At 25.1% G+C, this 26806-nt stretch overlaps 3 protein-coding genes and 1 non-coding gene across 4 annotated transcripts; 1 reads left to right on the plus strand and 3 right to left on the minus strand.

The window, feature by feature from the left end:
* The first annotated feature begins 1002 nt into the window (after nucleotides 1-1002).
* On the plus strand, nucleotides 1003-2748 carry LOC132929297 (NADH dehydrogenase [ubiquinone] iron-sulfur protein 5). The gene is made up of 3 exons (XM_060994553.1): nucleotides 1003-1177; nucleotides 1240-1445; nucleotides 2492-2748. The coding sequence occupies exons 2-3, from the start codon at nucleotides 1245-1247 to the stop codon at nucleotides 2576-2578; spliced, it is 288 nt and encodes a 95-aa protein (XP_060850536.1). The 5' UTR covers nucleotides 1003-1177; nucleotides 1240-1244; the 3' UTR covers nucleotides 2579-2748.
* LOC132929296 (la protein homolog) lies at nucleotides 2638-4454 on the minus strand. The gene is made up of 2 exons (XM_060994551.1): nucleotides 4081-4454; nucleotides 2638-4011 (listed from the first exon to the last, which is right to left on the minus strand). Exon 2 carries the CDS (start codon nucleotides 3986-3988, stop codon nucleotides 2741-2743), a length of 1248 nt encoding a protein of 415 aa, XP_060850534.1. The 5' UTR covers nucleotides 3989-4011; nucleotides 4081-4454; the 3' UTR covers nucleotides 2638-2740.
* Nucleotides 4455-5151: 697 nt separating this feature from the next.
* LOC132931082 (5S ribosomal RNA) lies at nucleotides 5152-5272 on the minus strand. Its single transcript, XR_009662332.1, has one exon. It is a non-coding gene; the product is annotated as a 5S ribosomal RNA (ribosomal RNA).
* A 3108-nt stretch (nucleotides 5273-8380) lies between these two features.
* LOC132929490 (3'-5' RNA helicase YTHDC2-like) lies at nucleotides 8381-22895 on the minus strand. The gene is made up of 23 exons (XM_060994873.1): nucleotides 22667-22895; nucleotides 22421-22506; nucleotides 21515-21605; nucleotides 20552-20739; nucleotides 19032-19228; nucleotides 18713-18879; nucleotides 18351-18634; nucleotides 18222-18276; nucleotides 18030-18150; nucleotides 17802-17945; nucleotides 14848-15196; nucleotides 14662-14786; nucleotides 14461-14595; nucleotides 14130-14318; nucleotides 13660-13934; nucleotides 13478-13592; nucleotides 10956-11224; nucleotides 10640-10887; nucleotides 10388-10563; nucleotides 10213-10327; nucleotides 10057-10137; nucleotides 9939-9995; nucleotides 8381-9544 (listed from the first exon to the last, which is right to left on the minus strand). Coding segments are annotated over exons 1-23 (3555 nt in total). The 5' UTR covers nucleotides 22669-22895; the 3' UTR covers nucleotides 8381-9458.
* Nucleotides 22896-26806: the final 3911 nt, after the last annotated feature.

A 26806-nucleotide genomic window follows, 5' to 3' on the forward strand; every position in this document is an offset into this window, starting at 1 on the left:
TTTTAACAAATGATCAAATGGATTAAATTATGGTTTTGCTATAGATAAAAAACATGAACCAAAAATATAAAACGGTTGATAATATATGGATCCCCACAGTTAAAAGAATAATCATTTTGATCACTATTTTGTTGTAATTAAAAAAATATTTGCACTGGAGATTTTAACCTTATGCCAATACCTATTGGCTTTATGGTTATATTGTTTTCTATAAACAATGACATTTTAAACTATAAACATATGACTAATTTTAAGTGATTTATGTTTATTAAAGTATTTATAAATATATGTTTTATTATTTTCAACATTTTATATTGAATTTAAGTTATAGATAGGTGTACAAATATAAAAGCATGGTCTACCTGTCAAATTAAATAAAATACTTCTTATAATATTAATATAATAAAATTTAAACTATCATCAGAAATAAATGTTGATAGTCTGATACGCTATACACTATACTCTACACCAGTGGTTTTCAAACTGGATGCCGCGGCTTTTTCCATAAATTATCGATTGCACTGAATTGTGATATAAGAAAATGCGGGTATGTGTCCAAGAATTAAAAATATTTGTTAGCCCATCAATCACATATTTCTTATTAAATGTATATATAATTATAAACAATTTTGTTCATCTAAAAAAAAGGTCAGTGTGCCGTGAAAATTTTTTGAAGTTTACGGTGTGCCGTGTATAAAAAAAGTTCATTCGCTATTTTGTATATATGGTCATTGAATTTAAATTTAGTACATTCATTACACTATTACAGTACATAGTAATATGGTATTGTTCAATAACAAACGACAGCACAGTTGAGCGTGATCCTCTGTTTTTTTTTATATAATGTATATGCATTTTTAATTTCTATAATCAGTAAGTAGAAAGTTGTAGATATGTTTATTAAACAACTATTTTATTTATTTTAATTTTTTACATAACATTTGGAGCGCATCTGATAGAAAAACAATTCTGCTGGCTGTGACCTCTGCACAATTATTAAGAATTTTAGTGTGATAACAATTTGATGATATTTGATAAGCATAACTCTGCATAAGTATTTGGAAAGAAAATTAAGTAAATTAATAATCATTTGCATTTTGCAACACAAAAACGAAATACGTCTAACAATTATTCATTAACTTTATTCGTTATCGAGCACAGCTTCATCCCAGGCATTGTAAGTATTTACTGAGATTTCAGACACGATTATATCACTTTATACTTTTGGGTTTTTTAAAGATAAAATGGCGTTTCTAAGTCCGTTCTTCCGGAATCCGATAACCGATCTTACCGGTCCACTTATGTCCGCGCAAACGGGCGTACGCTGTGCAGATTTTGAAATGAAATTGATGAACTGTTACGAGGCGTACGGCTATCCAAAAGGCATGGAAATGTGTCAGGCGTATTACGATGATTTCAAAGAATGTTGCACTAGAGAAAAACAGGTACATTGATACATTAATTCAATGTGTTTTACTGAATATAGCCATTTGAGGAGAACGGTATTTTTCTAATGTTTTTGAACCATTACCAATAGATTAGATCATAGATTTAAATATTTAATCAATACCATTAGAACTAGGGGTAAATTAAAAGAAATTATGGTCGAGTGCTTAAGTTAACTTTGTTCCATACATTCAAATTTTATATAACCTGTTTAATCTCGATATTCAATAATATTATGGATCCCTTATTATTTCCTTTACTGTGGAGCTATGTGCACGAGCCACCCATTCTACTATCATGATTCATAAATCTTAGCTTGGATACTATCATAAATGTAATTTATTACTACAATTAAATTCCATTTACTGTACAGTTGTGGTCACAAAACACTTAAAAATGAAGTATGTAACATACTTAACAAATGTTAAACTTTAAATTGCCAAATTGAAATTAATTCTCATAGGACAATCTTTTCAAATTGAATTTTAACACATTTCCGTTTAGAATAAAAGATTAAAACAATGTCTAAATATAATAATTATGAAGTATGGAATATGTTTTAGTTACTGGTTGATTATATCTAAAAAATTGTTCTTCTGATTTGTTTTTATGAATATTTAGTTTAAATTCATCTCAAAGGGTTAAACATTTTTTTATGAAATTGTTTATAAATATCTACCCATGGCTATGTGAATACAAAATTACTATTTAAATTCAAACAACTTACTTATTCAAGTCTATACTCTATATTTCCTATATGCTCTTTAGGTTAAGTGTATCAGTTATAAATCTTTTTATTTTGTTAATCAGTGCTACTATTTTCCAAATTTTGGATTTCGATTAAATTTATTATCAAAGTTTATGAGTAATAAGTTACAAATGTTAACTGTTATCCTAAAAAATATTGGTTTTAATTATTTTTGATTCAATTTTTTATTATAATTTAATTATTCATGACTTCCATTATTAATACCTTTTAACTTGAGAGTTAATAAAAATACATAGTTAATGGTAATAAAATTACTTTTGAATTTCTTGTTTGTAGATGTCTCGAGTCCAAGCAATTCAAAATGAACGTGAGCGTCAAGCCAAACCAGAGTATGAAAAACCTCCTGCAATGCACGCATTTTAGACATGCGCTTATGTAATGTGTTTGATATACATACATATTTATATGAATAAATAAAACTGTTTTATTAATTATAATAGGTTATCTTTAATCTTAGTTTGTAAAGATAAACATTTTTAGGTCCTTATTGTATAAAAAAAAAAAAATATATAATAAATAACTAAATTAATTTCCGTTTGCTTTAAATCGTTTATTATTAGAATTTCCATCGTCGTTTTTCCGCTTGTTATACCTTTTCCCTCCCTTATTCCTGTTCTTCTCCCTTTTCATTTTGTCTTTCATGTTGAGAACGCCTTTCATTTCCTTGGTCATTTCGTTTAACACAGTTTGTTCAACCTCCTCATTTGGTAATGAGAACTTAATCTTCAGATCATTCACTTTTTCAGCGACCTCTTCTAACAGGTCTTTAGCAGCTTTCACAGGCTTCAATCGAATCCAAGCTAATTTTTCGTTTTCAACTATTTTCACAAAGGCTACTTGCCATTCAAATCCCGAGCAAATAGTTTTGATACTTTCAACTGTAACAGATTCATCCACATTATCAACTTTAAGTAAAAATCCTTTTTTAAAATATTTCTCAGTCTCTGCTTTTATTTTCTGATCTTTCTTAGCAAGTTTATCTTCATATTCTTTTTTCTTCTCTTCGAGGAAATCTTTTTCCCACTTGCGTTCCAGTTCAACGTCTTTGTATTTAACAGATTCCAGTTTCAAAAACTTCTCAGCTTCTTCTTTGGTACTGAAAGTAAAGTAAAGGGTACCTTTGAACTCTTTAGTTTTGAGTCTTCGAGGTGTGACTTTTGTAATTATCTTATCACCAAAAGTTGAAGCAAATTCCAACAGTTCATCCATAGTAGCTGTTTTTGGGAAGCCTTTGCAGTAAATTGAACGCGCAATCATCTCGTTTAAGAACTCTTGATCAGCCACTGGCACAGCACTGTCTGCCTTACGCCTGATCTTATCGCCAGTTTCCGAGACTTCCAAGATGCTATCAGTGGCATTTTTGACAGCCTGTGCAATTACTGCTGGGTCCTTGGATAGAGATGCCAATCTTTTGAATGTCAACAGCACATCAATTTTCACCCAACCATCATCATTTTTAATCTCATTTTGTAGGAACTTGTCATAAGGTAGATTAGTGTCACTGAAGTAAAACCCAAGCTGCTTAACAATGTTCTTCTCAAGGTTTGCAGATATGTTGACTACAGGAGGAACTACGGTCTCGTTTTCTGTTTTAATGGTTTTTGATTCAGCCGGAAATTCTACTTTTATGTCAACTACAGTAGAATCCACAGTCTCGTTTTCAGCTGGCACTTCTACTTTTACGTCGACTATTGGAGGAACCACAGTATCCTTTTCAGTTTTGATGGTTTTTGAATCACACGGCAATTCTACTGTAACGTTGGTGGTACTCATCGCTGTTGTGGATGACTATGAGTCTATGAATATAAAAACGAATTAATACTTAGTCGTTAATAAATTATTTAATAATAGTAATTTAAACATACCTGCAAAAACGATGAACAAAGATTCCAAAACTAATAACCAATAATCTCGACGAAAACGACTGTTACTTTACGTAATAACGAATTTCCACGTTGGAAGAGGGATTAGATTCACAAAGATGTAGTAAATAAAAAATATATAAATGCTAGTCAAAAATTGTCAATATATTTAGTTGTCGAACGCGTTTAATGTTTATTTTTTATGTATGCCTATTTAAAATACAACCGTTGTCCACAGTGACGAACTCACTCGTACTGTATTAAATATAAATACTAAGTAGACGTAGTTGTAGTGTTATACTTGTTGTAGTCAGATAGTCAGAACACGAGGTTAAATACTTAAATGTTAAAACACAATCAGACAGTCGGCCCGCTATCATCACTTACCGACGCATATCGTGGTCCGTGGACCTAGATAGTTGATAATAATTTATTTGAGGTTAACTGGTTAACCGTAACCTTAGATCATATACAAGGTATATGATCTAAGATCGTAACCATCGACCCGTCGAAACTCGGCCTACAAATCATTAGTCGTCAATGACTGCCGACTGGTATAAATTATAATAATGTGTAATAAGCGACCAACATTTTCATTAACATCGTCGTAATTTTAAAGGTTCGCATAGACGAAATGGTCAAATTTTTTTTTTTTTGTGGGGAGGGGAGGGCTGTAGGCTGTAGCCCTCCTAGGTGTAACCTAACCGAAATATTGTCCCACCCATTGGAGTTAAACTCGGTAACTTGAAATGATATAATAACGCAAAATGTATGCGATGTATTTTAATAAAATGAATAAATTATAAATAGTAGGTACTAGATAGATTAGCATGATATATTATATTATATTTGAACTTAAAATGAGTTCGTTGTGGTTTTAAGGGTTAGGTTAGGTAATAATATTTTTATATTGTGTAATTTAAAAATACTAAAAAATAACAACTAGACAACAACAAGTAGACCAAATTGTCTTTACCATAGACTTATAATAAGTACATTATAAGTCTATGGTCTTTACATTTTTAAGCTAAAATTAGAAATGAATAATGTATTTATTTATTAAAAAATAAAATATGCCAACGGCACGTAGTGTTCCCAAGCGGTCACCCATCCAAGTACTAACTACGCCCGACTTGTTGCTTAACTTCAGTGATCGGACGAGAACTGGTGTATTCAACGTGGTATGGTCGTTGGCAGTGCCTGATTGAAAAATAATAATAATTAAATATCATAATAAAAAGAGAATTTTAATTTTAACACCATTAAATATTTAACATGACAATAATTTCACGTACTTATGTTATAGTATATTCTTGAATAGTATATCACACATCTAAGTCGGCAAAATTCAGTAGCGAACAGCACACAATTTTTTTCTTGTATGAGCCACGGCCACTTGTTGGCGGTTCTTTTGAAGAAAAGACTAATTTTACGTACTTTTAAGAGTACAGAGTAAGTATTTGTTAGATTTCTACAAACATGCTAGAAAAATCAAGAGACTGGCGCTTAATCTTTTAAAATAATAATAATCTCGATAATCTAAAATTTAATACAAAAAGCCTCGAAAAACGATTTAAAAGAATTACTTAACCTACATTCGATGTTCGATGCATTATCTGTGTGAATTAATTAGTATAGTCCGCGTTGGTGTGATACATATTATTTAGTTATAGGCAATTGGGCAGTAGAGATAGAAGTGTACTTCTGAAAGCTACTATTATTTTAAACAGCAGGCATTAGCAAACATCAATACAATATTTATACTAATACTATAAAAATAATGATGTTGAAAAAAAAGACTTAAATAAAATTTAAAAAATAAACACTTAAACATAATATACAACATAATTTATTTAAAATTAATAAATATAAATATATAATATTATGTTACATAACGTGGTTTAACTTGGGTTATGTTAGGGCTGCTGCCTGCTAGTTATTTAAATGTATTATTTTATTGGAGAAATTGTCTCGCAAGTCATTTAGTATAAACTTTAAACTCAAGAAAGATCTTTCAACACTTACTAACGTTACTTTACTTATAACTTATAAGTTAATAATGTTAACGTTACTAATATTCAATGTATTAAAATTTAAAATATTAAATCATGTGAAGTTCAAAAATACTAGGTAGGTACTAGCCATTAGATACTAGATACCTACACGCTGCACAACTGAAGTCAAGAAGTCAACGACAAAATAAAAACCAATATAAAATTAAAAACACAGAACAAAAAATCTAATTTACTCGATGACTGATAATAATTTATAAACGAAAATATTCGAAAAACAAATGATAACAGTTAACATGTATTACATAAATAGAATGTATTTATGTATAGCCGTATATGTAAATAACATTATAATGTATTTATAGGTACATACTTTTATATTGCCTGTATAACACTACAATAACATAGTCAACAATATATATTATATTTCAATTCTGATGCTTATAGGTAATAAATTTAATTATATTTTATATAGATCCAATAAATTGATAGTTGATACAAATTACTTATTAGTTATTAGTCATTACTAATGACTCATTAGTAGTTAATTTGTAATTCACTAATTAGTTATTACCAAGTCATTAGTTAATTTCGCATTAATTATTGTATTACTCTTATTTAAACAAGAAACTAGATATACTGTAATAAACTAATAAATATCATTAGTTTCTTCAAATTTCAAAACCATATAAAATCTTTTTCGAGATGCGGGTTTCGGGGTTGAAACCGTTTTGACTCCCTGATTAATAATGGGTGATTTTTATCTTGTAATATAATTTTACACATATCTCAATATCTGTGATGCCGTCGTGTTACCTAATTGAGCATTTGAGCAGAAGAAAGGCCTGCCTTTTAGTATGTGCGTAATTCAGTCTATACATTATATAGTTCGATCTATGTTCGGTGCCGACTGCGATTATTTTTGTTACACTTATCGATAAGGTTCGATAATGTTCTAGACGATTTAGGCCTATTTCGCCAAATTATAATAAAATTAGATTTTGTTAAAATATATTAATTCTATTTGTATCGCCAGGTTAAAAATTGTTATCATTTTAAATATTTAGTACAATTATTCAAACATTGTTATTTCTATTCGAGATAGAAATTATAGATAAGTGTGTCTAGATATTCCATGATTGTTATTTATCCATTTTCAAATCTAAATTAAAACATATATTTAAATATTTTAGGTATTAATAAACACCTTTTATAGAAGTGTCATAGCCAAAAGTTTCTCTAATAGAAACAAATAAACAATCATGCCAGTTTCAAAGTCAATTTGAAATGTATTTGGGTTAAATACTAAATAATTTCTTACTGCAGCATCTTTTATTATTTACATTCTTGAATAAGTTGCTTTACTTTTTTTTTGGTAGTAATGCATAAGCTTTAAAATTAAATTTTATATAATTAATTTATTGTGAATTTTTAATTCAAAATTATTAATTATATAATAATAATTATGAATGGTATCATTATTCCTACGACATATATTATAGCTGTGTAATATATAATTTTAGCTTAGCTCTATTTTAAAAATTATACTATCCATGGAAAATTTTAACATAAATATTTGGTTAAAGTTGACGCGGATCTATGTTTATTTATTTTTTAAGATACATTAAAAAAAATTTAATGAAACATTGGTTAAAAATTCACGTTTATCCTTATTTTCCAAACTTATTAAAATGTTGTTCTCTCTAAAATAGAAAATAAATCCAATTTTCTATTATAAATCATCTTCTAATTTGAGAATTTAAGTGTATATATTGCGTGTATTACCAAATTTATTCACCAATAAACAATAGCAGTAGAGACTAGAGGAGTAGTATGTTGCAAACAGAGCCTTCCTCCTCTGTTGTCGGTTAAATATGAAAAAAAAGTCGAGTACTTTTAGTGTTATACATACATATACATTAAAAAAAACACCATTGTTAAATCAATACAGTCATTGCCCCACTCAGAACCTAAAATGGTATGTTTCATAATATCATAGAGTATAATGTATTGTATAAAGAAACAATGTTCAATATTTTATGCTATGCTAGATTAGTAAAGTTCATTGTAGTTAATGACACAGCACACTGCCAGTTACTAATAAGTAATAATATTATATTATTATATTTTTACTCATTAGTAATATTTAGTCACAATTTAAAAATACGCTATGTCTATACGCCCGACCATAGTAGGTAATAAAATGTCCTTATCTTAGCGACCATGGTCGGGCGTATAGATACAGCAATAAAAATATTCATAAATTATAATATTAATAAATTTGTATAAAATTAAAAATATATTATTTTATTTAAAAGCTACAGAACCACTAATTAATATACATAAGATAACATAAAAACTTAAATGATTTACAATTTTATTTTAATATGTAAGTGTTATTACAATATTAATGAATAACTTAATTTTAAAGAGTAGTAAACAACAAAAATAAAATATTTTTAACATATTAAAAATATTTTATTGATTATTAAACAAACTCTTGCTTTGGTAATACTATATAGTGTACATATAATAACAATATTAAACTGATCATACTGATCATAATATAATGCATTTAACATTTAAAATTTTAACATAATTAAAAATGAATACTTTAAATATCACAAAATACAAAATTTTCCAAAAACCCATAAAACACCAATATTAATAACAATAAATACAAATTTAAATCTTTAAGTACTTTGAAAATAATCATCTCATATAGTATTAACTATAAGCTTGTGGGTCATTAAATATTAACATAAATAGAAAAAAGTTTAATTAAAAAATAATATTAACAATATCACATATTAACTAGTAATGATAATAAAATATGTTTATACTACAAAAGATCTAAATTTGTCGTAAAACATATATTATAAAATGATTTCCAAAAATCATTGAAAAAATATCACACACCCTTAATTAGGACTAATGGCAATTTAAACCAATTTAAACGTATATGTGAATGATTTAATAACATTTACTATATTAATAAATATTTTTAAACATATTACATATTTATAAAAAGTATTATATTAAAAATCTAAACATTTTAATTAAAAATAATTGATTTATAATAAATAAATAATATTTAATGAAGAAAATCAGCAAATGATGAAATTAATCATAAACTCATTAATTTATTTTGGAGCATATCTTTTTTTAAGAAGTTTTTAAAACAAAATAATTAGTTACTTATACTTATAGATTATGTTGTAAGAAACTAAATAACAAAAGTATTTTATTATACTTAAAATAAAATAACAATAAATTATTATTGTTAAAAAAGTCTACATTGATGTAGGTATTAAAGTTATATTTATTATAATATAATACTGTTTTTAAATAAAAATTAAGTCTATATTATTACCATTTGTAGTTATTGTTAACCTGAGATGTACTTGGAGTTGAATAATTCTGTTGATAATGTCTATTACTTGTACCTCTATTATCTAAAATCAAAATTTTTTTTATATATATATATACATAAGATGTTTATTATCATGTGCAATAAAAATAAACAATATTGTATTTATTAATATTTGGAATCACAGCAGCAAGCAAAATTTTGGTTAAATCTTCCCAATATACTGATATACAGTGGTTCCTAATTTCCTCCATAGAATCTAACCGGTGCAAATAAGTCGCTGTGGTTCCGTTTTAATACAAAAATAATATAGACTGTATTTAAGTTAAGAAACATAGTTAGTGATTGGCCAGTGCACAAGAACATGGTAGATATAATAATAGGATCTTCATTAAGAACTAAGAAGTATGATTTTTAACTTGAACAGAGTATAGAGTTATATAATTTTTTTTGTTTAAGAAAAGCAATGAATTACTTACTGGGCATGTTATAACTATTTCTACTTGTCCTAAAACTTGAACTGCTATCTGAATAACCTGTTAAGTAAGGTTGATATATTAAATTAAAAATACAAATATAATAATTAACAAATTTTACTTTTATTTTGAGAGTGTTGAACATATGGATATTTGCGAAAAGAAGAAAATGAAGAACTGTCATTATTTTTGCTATGGCGACCTTAAAAACAAAATAAATATAATAAACTCATATCAGATCTAGATAAATTTCAGTTATACGCTTATAAAAACTAACCTTTATTACTATTTTCTTTTGGACGTTTACCAACATCATCTGGAGCCTCCAACCCTATAGCGTTATCTTCGATAGATAATATTTTAACAACTGATTGAACAACACTACTAAAGGACTATAAGAAAAATGTAGCATATTAGATTATAAACATAAAATATTAAATTAATATATTTACACTATGTTGAGAGATCATTTTATTTTTAAGAAATTCGCGGTAAGCTAAAGTAAGACATAATCGCATGTTTAATATTTTTGCAATATCATCTGAACTTCCAACAAAACTAGTCCAACCATCCAAGTTTAACGTTCCTAAATTGTCTTCACTTTCTTCATAACTATCATCACTATCATCTATGATAATGAAAAGTTTGTTTTTAAAAGCATTCTTATAGTAATCATTATATATAAATATATAAATTTAATTTACCACCAGCTGTATTAACCAATTCTTGAGGTTTATTTAATTTACCTCCTGTTTGAACTGAATCTTGAGGTAATTTCATAGCACTAGAAAAAAGTGCCACTGACATAGATGATACTACTGTGCAGTTTTTTATAAATTTTTTAGTGTTGAAAGAACTCAATTCTTCAAATATTATCCAATCCGATGGTAAATCTTTAACATAATTTTCACGTAAAACACTTGATCCGTGATAAATGACACTTTTTTCTGTCCTATAATATTAATATATGATATTTTTTCATTATTATTACTCACTTCATTATTAAATATGACTAATTACTTTGTTTTCAAAATTGGTCTTGGATTAGATTTATCTAGTTTAGCCAAATTTGGGTACAATCCAGCTAATAAACAAGCTTTAACAGCAGCCCAATTATTTGAGTTAATATTTACATCCCTTATATCATTAGGTCCAGCACGAGTCTGAATTAGTTCTAATGCTCTTAACTGACCTAATAACTGAGTTCTTGTTTGTGTAATTAATCCCATAATTGATTGTGAAACAAGGTTAAATAAATCACTATCAACCATATTTCCTTCATTAAAAGCCTAAATAATACAACAAAATTTATTACTAAAATCTTATCAGTTAATATGTCAAAATCAATTCTTGTAAGTTAATAAAAAGTTAAATACTAAGTATTTCTAACATGAATACTATAGAGAAAAGCTGAGGCATTCAAAATTCTGATTGGTCAAAAGCCCGATAAAATAAAATAACTTTGTCTTATCTTATCTTGTAAAAGTTTAATCTAATAAATAATCTAAAACTCAATTTTTTACCGAGAGTGAACAATTAAACATTTCAAACGAACAAACATACTTTGGAGTATAAATTGTCTAGAACTGTATAGACTATAGGTATAGTACCTATACTTTAAAATTTACTATTACAATATTTGAAAATAAGTGTAATTTGTTAAGCCAGTGTTTTCCAACTTCTTTTACTCACAGAACCTTTGTAGGAGCTTTGAACATTTTGTGAAACCCCTGTATAATTGTTGGAGATATTCTATGTTAGAATCATAATTCAAATCAAAAATATTATTAATTAATTTATATTTTCCCAAATTTCTCACGGAACCCTTGGCACTGCCTGAAACCCTTAGGTTCCGCGAAACACCAGTTGGGAAACACTGTGTCAAACAATTTCATCCCGAAAATAAAATACTATAATATGTATCAAGGATTATATAACGACAAAAGACAAAAATCAAGAGAACATGTAATACTGGCAGTGCAAAAAAATAAAATTTATTTATTTATCACCCGTAAATTAACGAATTCTCATTGAACAATTTTCTTATAATTCTTTTATTATTAATATAAACAGGTTTTTTTTTTTTTTTTTATAGATATTTTAAGTTCAAATTTGAATGAAACTAGATATGTAAACAAAAAATAACAATTTATTCATTGGTATTTGAAACATTTTATACATACAGAGTGATTCTTTTATCATGAACCACTCATTATTTCAGAAAGTATTCATGTTTTTGAAAACATTTTTTTAGATAGTTTCAAGTTGTTAATAAAACAACCCCGCAAAAGATTTGTCCACTGCTCCGCTTGTCTAAACAATATCTTACAATATCATACATATGACATATCTCATAAACTACTTGCCTTAAATTCAATTGTTATAAATCAAAATACTCAGAAAATTATTCTGCTTTGGAATATGAAATTAAAATTATGTTGTCATTCAAAAAAGTAAAATACTTAAAAATATATTTTTTTAATAAAATTGTTGTTTTTTTAACAACTTGAAATTATTGTTATTTTTTTCGGAAAAAAAAATTCAAACTACTGTATTACTAATAGTAAAATAAATTACATTAATACCAATAATATCAAAAAATATACTTAGTATGAGAGTGCATCAACATTCTTAATTGGTATTACGGTTACAACACGATTGTGCATAAAACACCCTTTTTACGATATGATTAAGCAAATTTGTCGATGTATTAAAGAACATAGAAATACATACAAAAGAAAACCTATAAAAAACTCTGATCTTATTTTTTATTAATTTTGAATTATATTATACAAAAATTATTCATTATTATAGAATACGAGTTAAAACTTTCCAATAAAATTGCTATATTATTTATATAATTATCAATTATACATACTACATAAACTGGATTCTATAAAAAATGTTGAATAGTTACTTACTTTAATTATCTTATACTTTCCCCCAATGCTAAATTTAAAATTTTAATAGTGGAGAACCACAACCAATACAGAAGAGACATAGAGAAAAGAATAATGATGGTATACAAAGAGATGCAATAGGAGTATTTAAGATTATTCACTGGGTTTAACTCACAATATATCAATTTAGTTTTACATAATTTTATTGTTCAAATGACAATTGACCGTCACATATCGAATAATAAATATAATATAATGTAATTGTTGGATAACGTATTATTTGTGGTTTTAAATTAAATTGTTAAATAATGAATATAGTATATTAACACGTTTGGAAATATAGTCGAGATTGTAATTTATTAGGATTTAGTATGTGGGTATGTCCGTATTTTACATGACAGGATTTTGACCAGACCCCCAAAAAAATATGGTTTTCTAAAATTAATATTTATTAAAAATAATGTTTTATCTATTTAAAATGTGATCAAGTCAAAAATTGCAATTCATTATACAATTTGAACATGTATAAATACACAAAAAATATAGAATCCATAAACTACAATTAGAGATGCAATAATCTACCAATATAAACATTAAATATATACATTATAACTTTATTTTATACTTTAATATATTTCTTACTTGATATAGGCGCAAGAGAACTATATGATCACTTAATGAATCACCAGCTAATTTCTTACGGATAGATCCTAATGAAGTCTTCATGTTTACATTAAGAGTTAAGTTAAATGGTTCTCTGTCAATAAAACATTATAATTATTACAAATATTATATATTGCATACATTACAAAAATATATCATACCTATTAGCTAAACAACTAATTATAGTTAATACAGGATCCAGACATTTCAAAAATATAGCAAATACTAGTGATTTAGCATAATGAGATTCAATAGATAAATCTAACATAAAAAATCCAAGATCGGTTAAGTCTTCATTCACATCCATTGCTTCTATTGTCTTTAGATATTCAAGAGCAGATGTAACTGATAATGTCGGTGGTGGTTGTATAGCTAAAGCTAAAAAGTCTAATACTCTCATATTATTGGAAATCACTTTTGCTAACATGCAAAGTTCCTACAAAATAGTTTTGTTTTGTAAAAAAAAATAATATTCTACAGATACATAATTTAATTTTTCAAAAATATTAAAAATAACAATAATATATAAATGTTCTTTGAAGTATAATAAGACTATAAAAGATTTAAATAACCGAATTATTTTAGGAAAATGTTTTTTTTTAGTATTAAATTGCATGAAGTCTATATTTACTTGTAGAGGCATTCTAAGAATTTCAGGTACATCATGAGATGCCATGTGACAATGATGCTCTCTCGTATAAAGGCGATAACACTCGCCAGCACATAGTCTTCCAGCACGACCAGCTCTTTGTTTTGCACAACTTTGGGATATCCAATTAACATTCATACAACTAATACCGTTAAAAGCATTGTAACCTTTCTAGAAGTATAAATATAAGATTTAAAGTAAATTTTCAAAATCCAATCAAAAATTATACAAATAAATTATTATCTTATTGTTTAATTAAACAAATTTTATTTTATTTTATCCTTAGATATGTAGAAAATAAAATAAAATTTACTTGTTTTACTCTCCCTGAATCAATCACATATACAACATCATTAATTGTAACACTTGTTTCTACAATATTAGTTGCTAATATAACTTTTTGGTGACCTTTAGGCGCTGGTTGAAAAACTCTGCGTTGATCGGATGTCTTTAAAAAAACAATTTAATAGCACTTAAAAATTTAAAAATGTATTACTAAGATATTAAATATTACCTGCATCATAGAATGTAACATATAAATTGTGATTTTTAAATTATCTTTATTAATAAGTTCTTCAACAATAACTTTATTAACCATAGACATATCTTCAAACCCAGGCAAAAAGACTAAAATAGAACCTAGAAAAATACACATAATTAATTTTTTATTTTTTATTATTATAAAATTAAGTTTAATTACCGGCATTTTTTTTAAAAATTATATGTTTTATGAGATAGGTAATTAAATAAGCATCAATTATAATGTTAGGAGGTAAACTTTTTTTATATAATTCTAGTCTTTCTTTAATCTCTACTTCATCCAAATTTTCATTTTTTTGGATATCTGTTTGCGCAAGAATGCCTTTGTTGTTAATTATTAAATCTCTAGTATCAAATTGTTTAAATTCTGCTGCCCAAGTAGCTGCATCCATATTGTATACCCTTGTTCGTATATTTGGATTAGCACCCATGTTTAATAATGTAGTAACATAATCATTTAATCCATGAACTGCTACAAGCATCAATAAAGTTACACCAGTATCTGAATGCTAAATCAAAATTTAATTAATTTAATTATTTAGTTTCATTAATTACTTTAAAGTATAAAAGTCAATTGGTCAAGAATTTATGTTCATTATTTACATATATGATAAAGTTAGAAATATCTTCATAGAGAAGTTCAATAAAAGTAAAATTTAATATTACTCATAATTATTATATCACACTATAATCACTGATTTAAACAAGCTATTTAATTTACAAACAAAACATGAACCACCATTTTTTTTTTTTTATAAATAGCTTTTAGGATATAATAATAATAAAATGTTTTTTTATAATTATTTTAAGCTTCATTTCACCATTTATGATAATAATATTTTACATAGTGCAAATTGTCTTGTTAAAATATAAAAATAAATTTCAAAATTTAATTATAAATTTATAATTTAATAAAAAAAAAAATAATGAATTGTGTTAAATATTTTTAATGATATTCTTACCTACAAATTATATAATAGGTAAATTCACTCTAATTTTAAAAGTAATAGTAAAATAGATTATTGTGAAGATAAATTTTTTTATCAAGTAGGTACATTTGTAAGACAAGCACAGCTTTCTAATAACACTACCTTAATTTATTATGCAAATAATAATATACATAATATATAAACGGGATCAGTGCCGCAACTTGGTATATATTGGTGGGTGTGCAAGCAAATATTATAGGGCCCATTTAGCCAAAGACCTAAATACCTAATAGATCCTTAAAAATATAACTTTCTGTTTGTAGCTATATACATTATTGTACATAGATGGATGAGGAGTAAAATGACCAGTAGTTCCTAAAACAGTCTATTAGTTTTACAATTTCATTAGGATAAAATTGGGAAATTGGAAAACATAAATGTTTTGTATAAAACTATTAATATGAAAATATGTTTCTTGTACCATAATTTATTTTTTCTTATTGTATTGTTATTATAAAAGTCACTACACAAAGTGATTTTTCAAATATGATCACTCCATTTTTATGCTTAAATTATGCATATATTCAAATTTTGATTTTTTTTAAATTTTTAAATGTAATTATAGACGATATTTTCAAGTACTTATATTTTTCACAACATTTAAGGAGTATCCTGTATTCCTGTGGCAATAACAAATTTATTTTTTAAATAAGAACTTATATGTTTCAATGTTTCATGTTTTAAAGCAAAATGTGAATCAGGTAATTTTTCTGAAAATGTTGATGTATTGTAATCGAAATTTGAACGAAAACTTTCGGAGTTATTTATTATACTTTACAATACTAAGGAATGAGGATAATAGTCCATGTTTTGAAAACTGTCAGGTGCAATATTAATCTATAAGCATTTAGTAATAAGTAGTAATTATTAACAAATAGTTTATATTGCATACCGAGTTATAATTATCGAGGTCGTATCCATTTACAAATTATTTTTATATTTTTATCCTTAATTCTTAGTATTTAAAGTAGAATAACTCGGGAAGTTTTCATTCAAATTTCAATTGTAATACGTCAACATTTTCAGAAAAATTACTGGATTCACATTTTGCTTTAAAACATAATATATGTTCTCATTTGAAAAAGCAATGTTGTTATCGCCACAGAATACTTCTAAAATGTTGTGAAAAATCTAAGTACTCAAAACTATTGTCTTTAGTTACATTTAAAAATTTCAAAACTCAGAATTTGAATGTGTACATAGTTTAAGCATAAAAATGGGGTGAGCATGGTTAAAAAATTACCTTATAATATATAGTATACTTATATGAAATGTGTTGTGGCGGGAGGTGTGGTGCGATGCGATAAACTATTTGACATACATTAATTTTATATAAAATCCTTCTATTTTTAGATAATAAAAAATTAATTTAATTTCTAAATACACATAATTGTTATTAATAGCATTATTGAATAATAATGCTCCTATAGTCTAAAAATGTTTCATTCTGATCAGATGTATAATAAATTGTAACCATAATAATATTTAGAAATAAAAATTCCAAATAGTTCTATTGTTATGAATTAATTTAGGGCCCGGGGGTTTATGCACCCCTAGCCCCCCGGTAGTTGCGGCACTGAACGGGATATCCTCATTTGAAGGTACCACTTAAGGTTAGGTTTTTTTTGTCATTTTAAGCTAATTTTTATAAAATAAAAGAAAAATTACAATTTTTATTTTGCTTAAGATTTATAATCATTTATAATAATTAATAAATATAAAAAAAAATAATCAAAAATAATCAAAAATGTCTAAATTATTCACTTTACAAAATTCTTTTCCTATTTAAACATAACAGAGAAATATTAATATTCTTTAATAATAATATAATTAGATTATTAAATTGTGTTCTATTTTAAAATTTAATGTCAACATTTAATTTATAAAATTAATAATAATAATGAAAATGATTATTCTTGTAGGACTTTTATTTTAAAATTTTTTTGATCTTCAAATTAGAGCCTTATCAATTACTGATCTACCAAAGTAACTAATTTAATGTCAAAGAAATCTACAGTCTGAATCACAATGCATTAACTTTAAATATTTAAGAAGAACTGTCTAATTGTCTCAAAATAATACATAAAGTACAAAACAATATTTAGATAAAATAATTAATAAATACTTGATAATCTACTGGAATTCCTTCCGACATAATGTAATAAATCATTCTATCAATTTGCTCAATTTCAGCATTGAACCAAATTTGGTGCATACAATCATCTAATTCTGATTTTAACCATTCTTGATCAGGCATCAATGTAGTAATCTAATAAGTAAAAAAATAGTAATTAATATATTAAAATATATTATAATTATAAAAAATAAATATCTATAATAATCTGTTTAGTACTGGTTCAATAAGATTCAAATTTTGAACAGCTTCAACAGTTTTTTCTACAATATCATTATCCCAATAACCAATTTTAGTTTTATTTTTTATTCTTGCCATTGCTGGAGACTCATATTTAATTCTGTAAGACAAATAAGTAATATTATTAAACAAATATAATAATAATTACAATTGAAATAATAAAATATTTACGTGTCTAAAATGTCCTCTAAAAAATAATCTCGCACAGGGAAAATTTTTCCTTCCACTAAAAATTTAAAGATATATATATTTATATTAATATAAATTTAATTGCTAATACATTGGAACTTTGACTTTTACCTTTCAATACAGGACAGTTGTCAAAATAATTTGAAAACAAATGTATATCTGCTGTAGCTGACATTAAAATAAGTTTCAAATGGCTATATTTTGGTAAAATCATACGCAATGCTATAAGAAGAAAGTCTACATGTTTATCACGCTCATGAACTTCATCTACTATTACATGGGAAACATTCATTAACATTCCTTTGTTAGGTTCATTGTCTTTTTGATGCCGATCCATAAGTGTCCTTGTCAAAACACCAGTCGTACAATATATAATTGTTGTATCTTGACTAACACTATATTGGAAATTATATATATTTTAGTATTAATAACATGATAAGTACTAAAAATGTTCATAAAAATCATATTATTACCAGCTTTCTAGTCTAACTTGATAACCAGTACTCATTCCAATACTTTCTCCACGCTCGTTGGACACTCTATCAGCCATTGATATAGCTGCAATTCTTCTTGGTTGACAACATATAACCCGGCATGGTCTATTTTTTGCAGCGCTATCATCAATTATGAATTGTGGAATCTGAAAGATAAATATATTGAACTCTTTTAACTATATAAAAATATAAAATACACTTATAAATAATTATACTAGCATTTTTATAATCTTAAAGTAAAATTAAAAAAATAACAGTAAACACATCATTTAAAAATTAACATTTCCATTATTTATACTTGAGTGGTTTTTCCAGATCCAGTCTCAGCTGTAATGATTACAACAGGATTATTCTCAATTGCATTAGTTATTTGTCCTTTTTTTGCCCATATTGGTAAAGCTTTTCTTGTTAATAATAAATCTTCATCAACAGCAAAACGAGGTATAGACATTGGCTTGTCACACATGAGAGGAAGATTTCGTTTACAATTGGCAACTAAATATAAATATGTGTATATAAAAATAAAGAATATAAAACTATCATTAGTTAATTCATCTTAAATTTAAATGCATAAAAAAACATAATATATATCTAATTAATATGATAAAAATTAACTATAATTAATTTTTAACTAATATTTAATTAGAGCTTATAGAATCTGGTACTTTTTATAAGAAAGAAATAATATATGTGTATAACTCTCTAATATGTCAGTGGTGATATTGACATATTGTTTAATATATTTACAAATCCTGAAAATAATTTGATATCACAAACTTTCATACTATAAATAGAAGTATTAACTATTAATATATATCAAATATTATAAACACAACTATCAAAAAAAGCCACCAATATTAGATACAAATAAGAAAATTCAAGACATTTCACTGAATGAACCAAAAAATTGTTAAATCATCAGTTATACAAATTTGAATTATACCTATACAAATACATTTTAATTTGCATTTTCATTTTTTATTTATAAGCATATATTTTAAACATTTTGTTGTTAACAACTGTGTATTTGAGTTAAATATTAAATAATTTTAAAAATAAATTACTTTTAAAAGGTTTAACAATAAATAAAATGTATTTATAGTTGTGTTTAATTACGTGGCACATATCAGTCTTTATTAAAATGCTTGACAAATAGCTTAATTTGAATAAATAAAAGTATTCATTAAAAATTATATTACCTAAAAACCGGTATTAGGTAGATAAAAACAATTAATTTTGTCATTATTAAATGTAATACTGAAGTGTAGTTCACTACTTAAAACTCAATACAAAATCTTTATAAATATTATAATTACTACTTTTTGTAGAAAAGTTATATTATTATACAGTAATAACAAAAAAAATATATTAGAAATTGTATCAAAGAAATTTATTAACCACTTAATATGATAACTTAGAAACAAATATGTAACATTTTCAATTTTCAATGTTTCTCAATAAAGCAAAATAAAAAAGTAACAAAGAAAATATTAAAAGTAATTATCAAAATTATGAATAAGTAGAAAAAAATAATAATAAAGCAAATAATTTTTATAATAAGTAAATTTATTTTTTCAATAACTATTTCAGTTAATATTAATTATTTCTTGACTATTTCAGACAGTTCAAGATAATCATATAAAATATCCAAGTTACAATTGTGAAACTATGCTATGAAAACTTCTATCAGCTATACAATATAAAGATAAATGTGTATTAATCAATTATTTTAAGTATATTACTCTTAGTAACTCTGAATAAAATTATTATAAACTGATATTATTAACAAAACTTATGAATTAATCAATAATCACATACCTGCCATTCGTCGATATGGTTTCATGGGATTAGGAAGTAATTCATCATACATTTGTTTAGTAATAGGAACATAATCACAAATTTTTTTCATTATATCATTTGAAACTGCCGATATTTCTATACTACAAGCCTTACTATTGACTTTTTTTTTATCCATTTTAATAGTAATTGATCGTTGACCAGGTTTTCTGAAATTTAAAAAAAATACTTATAAAGTTATAATTATGTAGTATTAAATATGCATATTTTAACTTTCAGATGAAAAACTAATATGATATAAATCATTTAAATGATGATTCTTAGAAGACATTTAGTTAAAAACCCATCAAAATTCCCATATTATACTAGCAAACAATATCATAATGTAGAAAAAACTGTAAATATAATTGAATCTAAAAATAACATAATTATTGTCAATTGAAATCAATATATGTGTTTAGTTTATTTATAGTTAATTCTTGTTAAACTTTTAATATAGCAAAAGGGTTTTCACAATTTATTCTAAGAAACAAGAGTCATTGATATACCAGTGGGTTCTAAAATTGTGTGCCAATGTCAATATTCTTATAAAAACAATTTAAACATTTTCAACTATTTATAATTTTTTTAAATAATTTTGTTTAACTGATTTATTGAAAAAATATTTAGTACCATAATATTAATTACATCAAATAACATAATCCATAATAATATTGTAATAACTGTTTGCTAAGTACTAGTTAAATATAGATATTAGAAAAATATTTTTCAAATATTTATTTGGTGTATCTTGTCTATTGATACCATAATAGTTTTAAAGCTTTTAATAATTATGTATGTTATATTAAATTTGTACTAAACCATAACTAATACACATTAGTACATTATACATAAAATAAATATAATTTTATTTAAATAATATTCATTAAAATATAATTATGCTTAAATTAATGTAGAAAATGTATTTTGAATAGTCATACTAACCCATAGCTTTTAGATTTTAATCCAAGTTCAGCACTTTTTAAGTGCAAGTATTTACGTTCTTCTGATGTCAATGAAGATGGAAATGTATACGCTAAAATAAATTAATATATGTTTTTAATAATTTATATTAAATTATATTTAATTATCTGTTTTTATAACTTTAAGGTATCTAAAAAAATACATATATAATGGGATATATAAGTGTATTAAGTTAATTAAAATACATATTATATAATAAGATATACATATGGATAGATATACATTTGAGAAGTTGTGTTAATGTTGTATCAAATTAATATTTTAAAATTGATACATGAAAAAGTTATAAAAATATCAATAGAAATAACAGAATTAAATATATAATTATTTATTAGTTATTATTATAATTAACATTATAAAATGTAGAGTATAATAACAATACTATCATTAGTAGTTACAAAGGAATGACATTCTACATTTTTTTAAATGTTTGTCAGTTCATCCAAGCATACATTTTCATGTTCTAATTTTACTTTTATACTCAATGATGCGTACCAATATCAATCAATAGAATAAATCATTATTAAGTGTATAAATATAGAAAATACACAAAAATTTAAATGGTATGAAACTGGTGTTTAAAAGTTTATAATATGATGAAAAAAATGAAAATCAAACATGAATATTCTAGATTTAAAAGTTATATTATAGCTATCACCTCTATAAACGTATTAAAAACATGATATATTTACGATGAGTGCATACTAATATAATGAGTACCATTCTTGAACATAATTAGTTCAGAATATTTATTATTCTATTATTTCTATTATTTTAATTTTATCAGATTATCATAGTTTGTCTTATATTAAGTGATTACAAAATCTATACATAATTCAATAGATTAAATTAAATAGTTCAATTTACATATTGTATCAGATGAAATGAATTTCTGCAACTGATGCAACAAAGAATCCCTAGAATCTTGTGATAAACCTCTTATTGGAGGAGACCTGAAAATATAAAAGTAAATATTAATCTTGAATGACTTGAATGATTAGTATTATTGCATAAAATCAATCAGTAAAACGTAATAATAAACGTATATTTAATAATAATTTTTATAGTGCTAGTATTATACTAAAGATAAATATAATATAATTAAAACCTTACATGATTGCAAGGGTTAGATTTTAACAAAACTTTAAAAAATGATATCACTGAATTTACACACGTATATACTACAGGTACAAATATCGGAATCTTAAATTAATCCATTACATTTTAACTAAAAATACTATCGAAAAATCAACATTTAAGAATAATTAACAGTACTATGTATCACAAAATAAACTTAATAAATGAATAATGATTTTAAAAACAAACGTTTTAAAGCAAATCATAAAAACATTGAAGATTGAACCTGAAAAACCGCAAATATTACAAAATGCAGTGTGGGAAAACTCATATTATAGTTTGGTAACATTGAATATCGGTATCAAAACCACGGTAATTATATATTATAGAAATACAACCTTAGCAAGTTGAAATATTACGCCGACCATTAATTTGGACAATCCAACGATTCAAACGATCACAATTCACAGTCAGACAGCCTGCGCTGCAGTCGCATTTGTTGTTACCATTGATTATAGAATAGAAAATAGACCATTAGATTGGAATAGTCTATTCACTCTATTCCATGACAAAATAGATTGATGATATAGATAGATGTATATGTATCTTTAATTGTGCTCTATTCATACTAATTTCATAGACGGAAATTTGATTGAATTTTAGGGAGGGCTTAAATCTTTCATTGTAAAATAAGCCGTGGGGGCTTTGCCCCCACACCCCCTCACTAATATCAATATATACAGGGACACCGTTTATAAGACTCACAGATATAAAGTTCAGTCGCGTGCTTATTAGACTCATCATCGTCTGGAACGATCAGAACATATCCAAATACATTATAAAAAAAAATTCGGTTATAAGACTCAAATATCGTAAAAAGTAAATATTTTTGGTTAATATTTAGAAATAAATTAGTTTTTAAAAATAACATATTTTTTGAGTTATTTCTGGTTTCAATTCATGCTTTTTAATGTGTATAATTTTATCGCATTTTTGCAATTATCGTTATAGTAATATGAGTACGAGAAATACATTTTTGAAGTATTAATACTCAAAACAAATCAAAATTACAAATTGTTTTCATAAATTATAAATACATCATACATCTTTTATAATTTTTTATTAATATGTAATAATTTGTATAATATGTATAAGACATAAGTATTATAATTTTAATTTTTTTATCAGAATTTTTAAATTTATTCAATAATATATATATGTAATATTATATGTATTAAAGTAAATTAAAATTAAAGCAAAATATATAGTAAAATAAAATTCATAAATAATATGTAATTTAATTTGTTTTCCCACTTGGCCTATAAGATTTATTTGGTTATAAGAACATAGGACTCATCTTTGTGCTGGTCCCAAAGCGAGCCTTATAAGTGGCGTCTACTATATTACCATCAATACGTGTTATTGCACCCCTCAATCTCCGCCTAATGACTATATTATAATATAATATTGTCAAAATCTAATAATATAAAATAACATAATATATTATTATTATTATTTATTATTATTATTTATTTATTATTTTATATATTTAACATTTTAAACCAGTGGTTCTTAAAATGGTAATTGTGTAAGTGAAATGCTCATAGCACAGAATATAGCAACACCAACGACGGACTAATAATACTAATAATAGTCCCCAAATTTGTTGTGGTTATATCAATAGACATAAATTATTTATAATAATAATGGCAATGCGGAATATTTTGTTATCCTATGCGGCGTGCTCTTTCACAAAAGACAATATTAGTTAATATTAACTAATAGTAAATATAGTTGTATATATAATTAATATAGTATTATAGTACAGTGAAAACTCTATAAATTTATAATGAAACTCCTTACAACGAAAAACTCTATATAACGTAAACATGACATAATATTGGTTGGTTTGCTTTATAACCCATTAGTCAATTCATTCTCTATATTCTATAAGATATAGTCAGTAGTCACTCGTCATTCTCAATAACGAAACAATATTATATGTTTCATAACACTTTTTACCTATTATTTATAAATAAATTAGTATTATAAATTTTAAAAATAATCGGCAAAAATGCCGAAATTTCCAAGAACGATTACATTCTTTCATTATCTACTTTTAATATCGTAATTCGTAATAATACCATTATTATCGATATCGAATGTATTCATTTTATTATCGACGTAATTTCTAACAACAATTTTGTTTTTTTTAAACCTTGTCTATTACGAAAATTCTCTTTAACGAAAGAAATCTCTTGGTCCCTTCAGATTCGTTATTAAGAGTTTTTACTGTATATAGTTAATATTACTTATTACTTATTAGTTATTAGTCAACAAACTCGAGCGTTTGGAGCCGCAGTATTTGTTAATGATGCCAATGTGATAACATATTATTTCTTTTACTATTCGGTATTTTGGACATTCGGTGCTATTGAGTAGTTATTGATTATTTATTTATTATTATATAATTTGTTTTGTACTTATATTTTAATAATGAACAGTTAAAAAAAGTTGAATGGTTATCAAAATTGTAAACAAACTTTGTTAAAACACAAAAAACAACTGTGTTATTAACAAATGTAAAACATTCAAGACTTGTTTCGTAAAAAAACCCTAAACAGTTGAAAGTAAATATACACTATATAACAGAGGTCGGGGGAACCTGCGGCTCTTTAACATGTAACCTGCGGCTATTTGGATAATTATCAATCGAGATCCGTAAAATATAAATTATATTATACCTGCTTTATTATAGTTATAAATAAAGTTTTTCTATATTTTCTAAATTTAAGACGTATTATTATGTTTTTATTGCCTACTATTTTCTCAATGAAATAATAATACTATCTTTATTCTAATATATTATGTACTAATAAAGTAATAATTTATACACCACAATTAAAAAAAAAAGGTTGTTCAAACCTGTGCGGCTCCCTGGATATCATAGTTTTGTAATTTTTTGAAAAAATGGCTCTTTCCTACGAAAAGGTTCCCGATCCCTGCTATATTATACTTACAAGTTTCAATATAACTACCTATGTATTAATTAGAGCTCTTAACTTTACACTATAAAGCTAAAAATGTGCAAAGATAAATAGTTTAAAATATTTAAAACTTTAAACTATAATAAACCAATTACATATTAAAACCTGATACAATGTATGTAGATAAATTAAAATTAAATTTTTATTAGAATTGTATTATCAATCAAGTAATTAGTATAGGTACAAATGTTCAATATAAATATATAATGATACAAACAAATAACCCGAGTATTTTAGTATATAATATACTTATTATTTATGAATTAATAGTGTAACTGACTCGTCTCATTTGTTTATTTCCCTATTTACCAAAAAATTGAGTTATAATGTTAGAATATAATTTTATTATTGGGTACGCCAATTTTTATTTGCACCAGGACGCAAAATGTTTAAATATTGCAGTGCAATACTGCATATAGATCTATTTTGTCATGGTATAGACAATATGTAGGTACGACTTGTTCCGTACATGTATTTTAATTAAATTATTCCTCAAAACTCAGTTTTCTAACTTTCTCCAAAAATAATTTTTTATTCTTTTTTAATTAACAATTTCAAGTATACTTCGATGTACGATGGTCGATGGATACACAAAAGTATGTGTAGAATTACTTGAATTAATTATATTCAAAAATTTCAAGTTAATCCTATTAAAGAACAAGTAACAACATATTATTGAATCTATAAAAGGTGGGTAAGTGGGTATCGCTTTGCTGTATAGACGTAGTGATGGAGAGTAGGTCACTATAAATTATAATGGATGTGTTAAATTTGAATGTAATGATAGGTATCATTGTATAGTAATGTATACGAAAAACGATTCTAAACGGAGAATGATTTGTCAGTCTAGGATATATTATATGATTATCTATGTTTATATTGTAATATATCGTTATTTTACGCGATTTCGAAAAAAATTAAATTTAATACGCTCATATTTTTTTTTCTATATTGACGCTAAAAATTTTTTTCAAAGTTACTTGAGTGATCTTCGTTCAGAATCTAAAAGTAGGTAGGTAATGAGATAGCTGATAACTGATAAGTGCCAAGTGGGTTCTGCACATAGACATATAATCTACATAATATATTTTATTATATGTCTATGGTTCTGCAGGGTACCTGTCAATTG

The sequence above is a fragment of the Rhopalosiphum padi genome, chromosome 4, assembly GCF_020882245.1.
Source record: "Rhopalosiphum padi isolate XX-2018 chromosome 4, ASM2088224v1, whole genome shotgun sequence".
NCBI classification, from domain to species: domain Eukaryota; kingdom Metazoa; phylum Arthropoda; class Insecta; order Hemiptera; family Aphididae; genus Rhopalosiphum; species Rhopalosiphum padi.

What these genes read in the sequence shown, in the direction of transcription:
- LOC132929297 (XM_060994553.1), top strand. Translation starts at nt 1,245, where the DNA reads ATGGCGTTTCTAAGTCCGTTCTTCCGGAATCCGATAACCGATCTTACC. An exon ending in GTTGCACTAGAGAAAAACAG is followed by an intron (nt 1,446 to 2,491) that starts GTACATTGATAC and finishes TCTTGTTTGTAG; the next exon opens with ATGTCTCGAGTCCAAGCAAT.
- LOC132929490 (XM_060994873.1), bottom strand. An exon ending in ACCATATCGACGAATGGCAG is followed by an intron (nt 19,229 to 20,551) that starts GTATGTGATTAT and finishes ATTTATATTTAG; the next exon opens with TTGCCAATTGTAAACGAAAT. An exon ending in GAATTCCAGTAGATTATCAA is followed by an intron (nt 15,197 to 17,801) that starts GTATTTATTAAT and finishes ATTTTGATTTAG; the next exon opens with CATTCAGATACTGGTGTAAC.
- LOC132929296 (XM_060994551.1), bottom strand. Translation starts at nt 3,988, where the DNA reads ATGAGTACCACCAACGTTACAGTAGAATTGCCGTGTGATTCAAAAACC.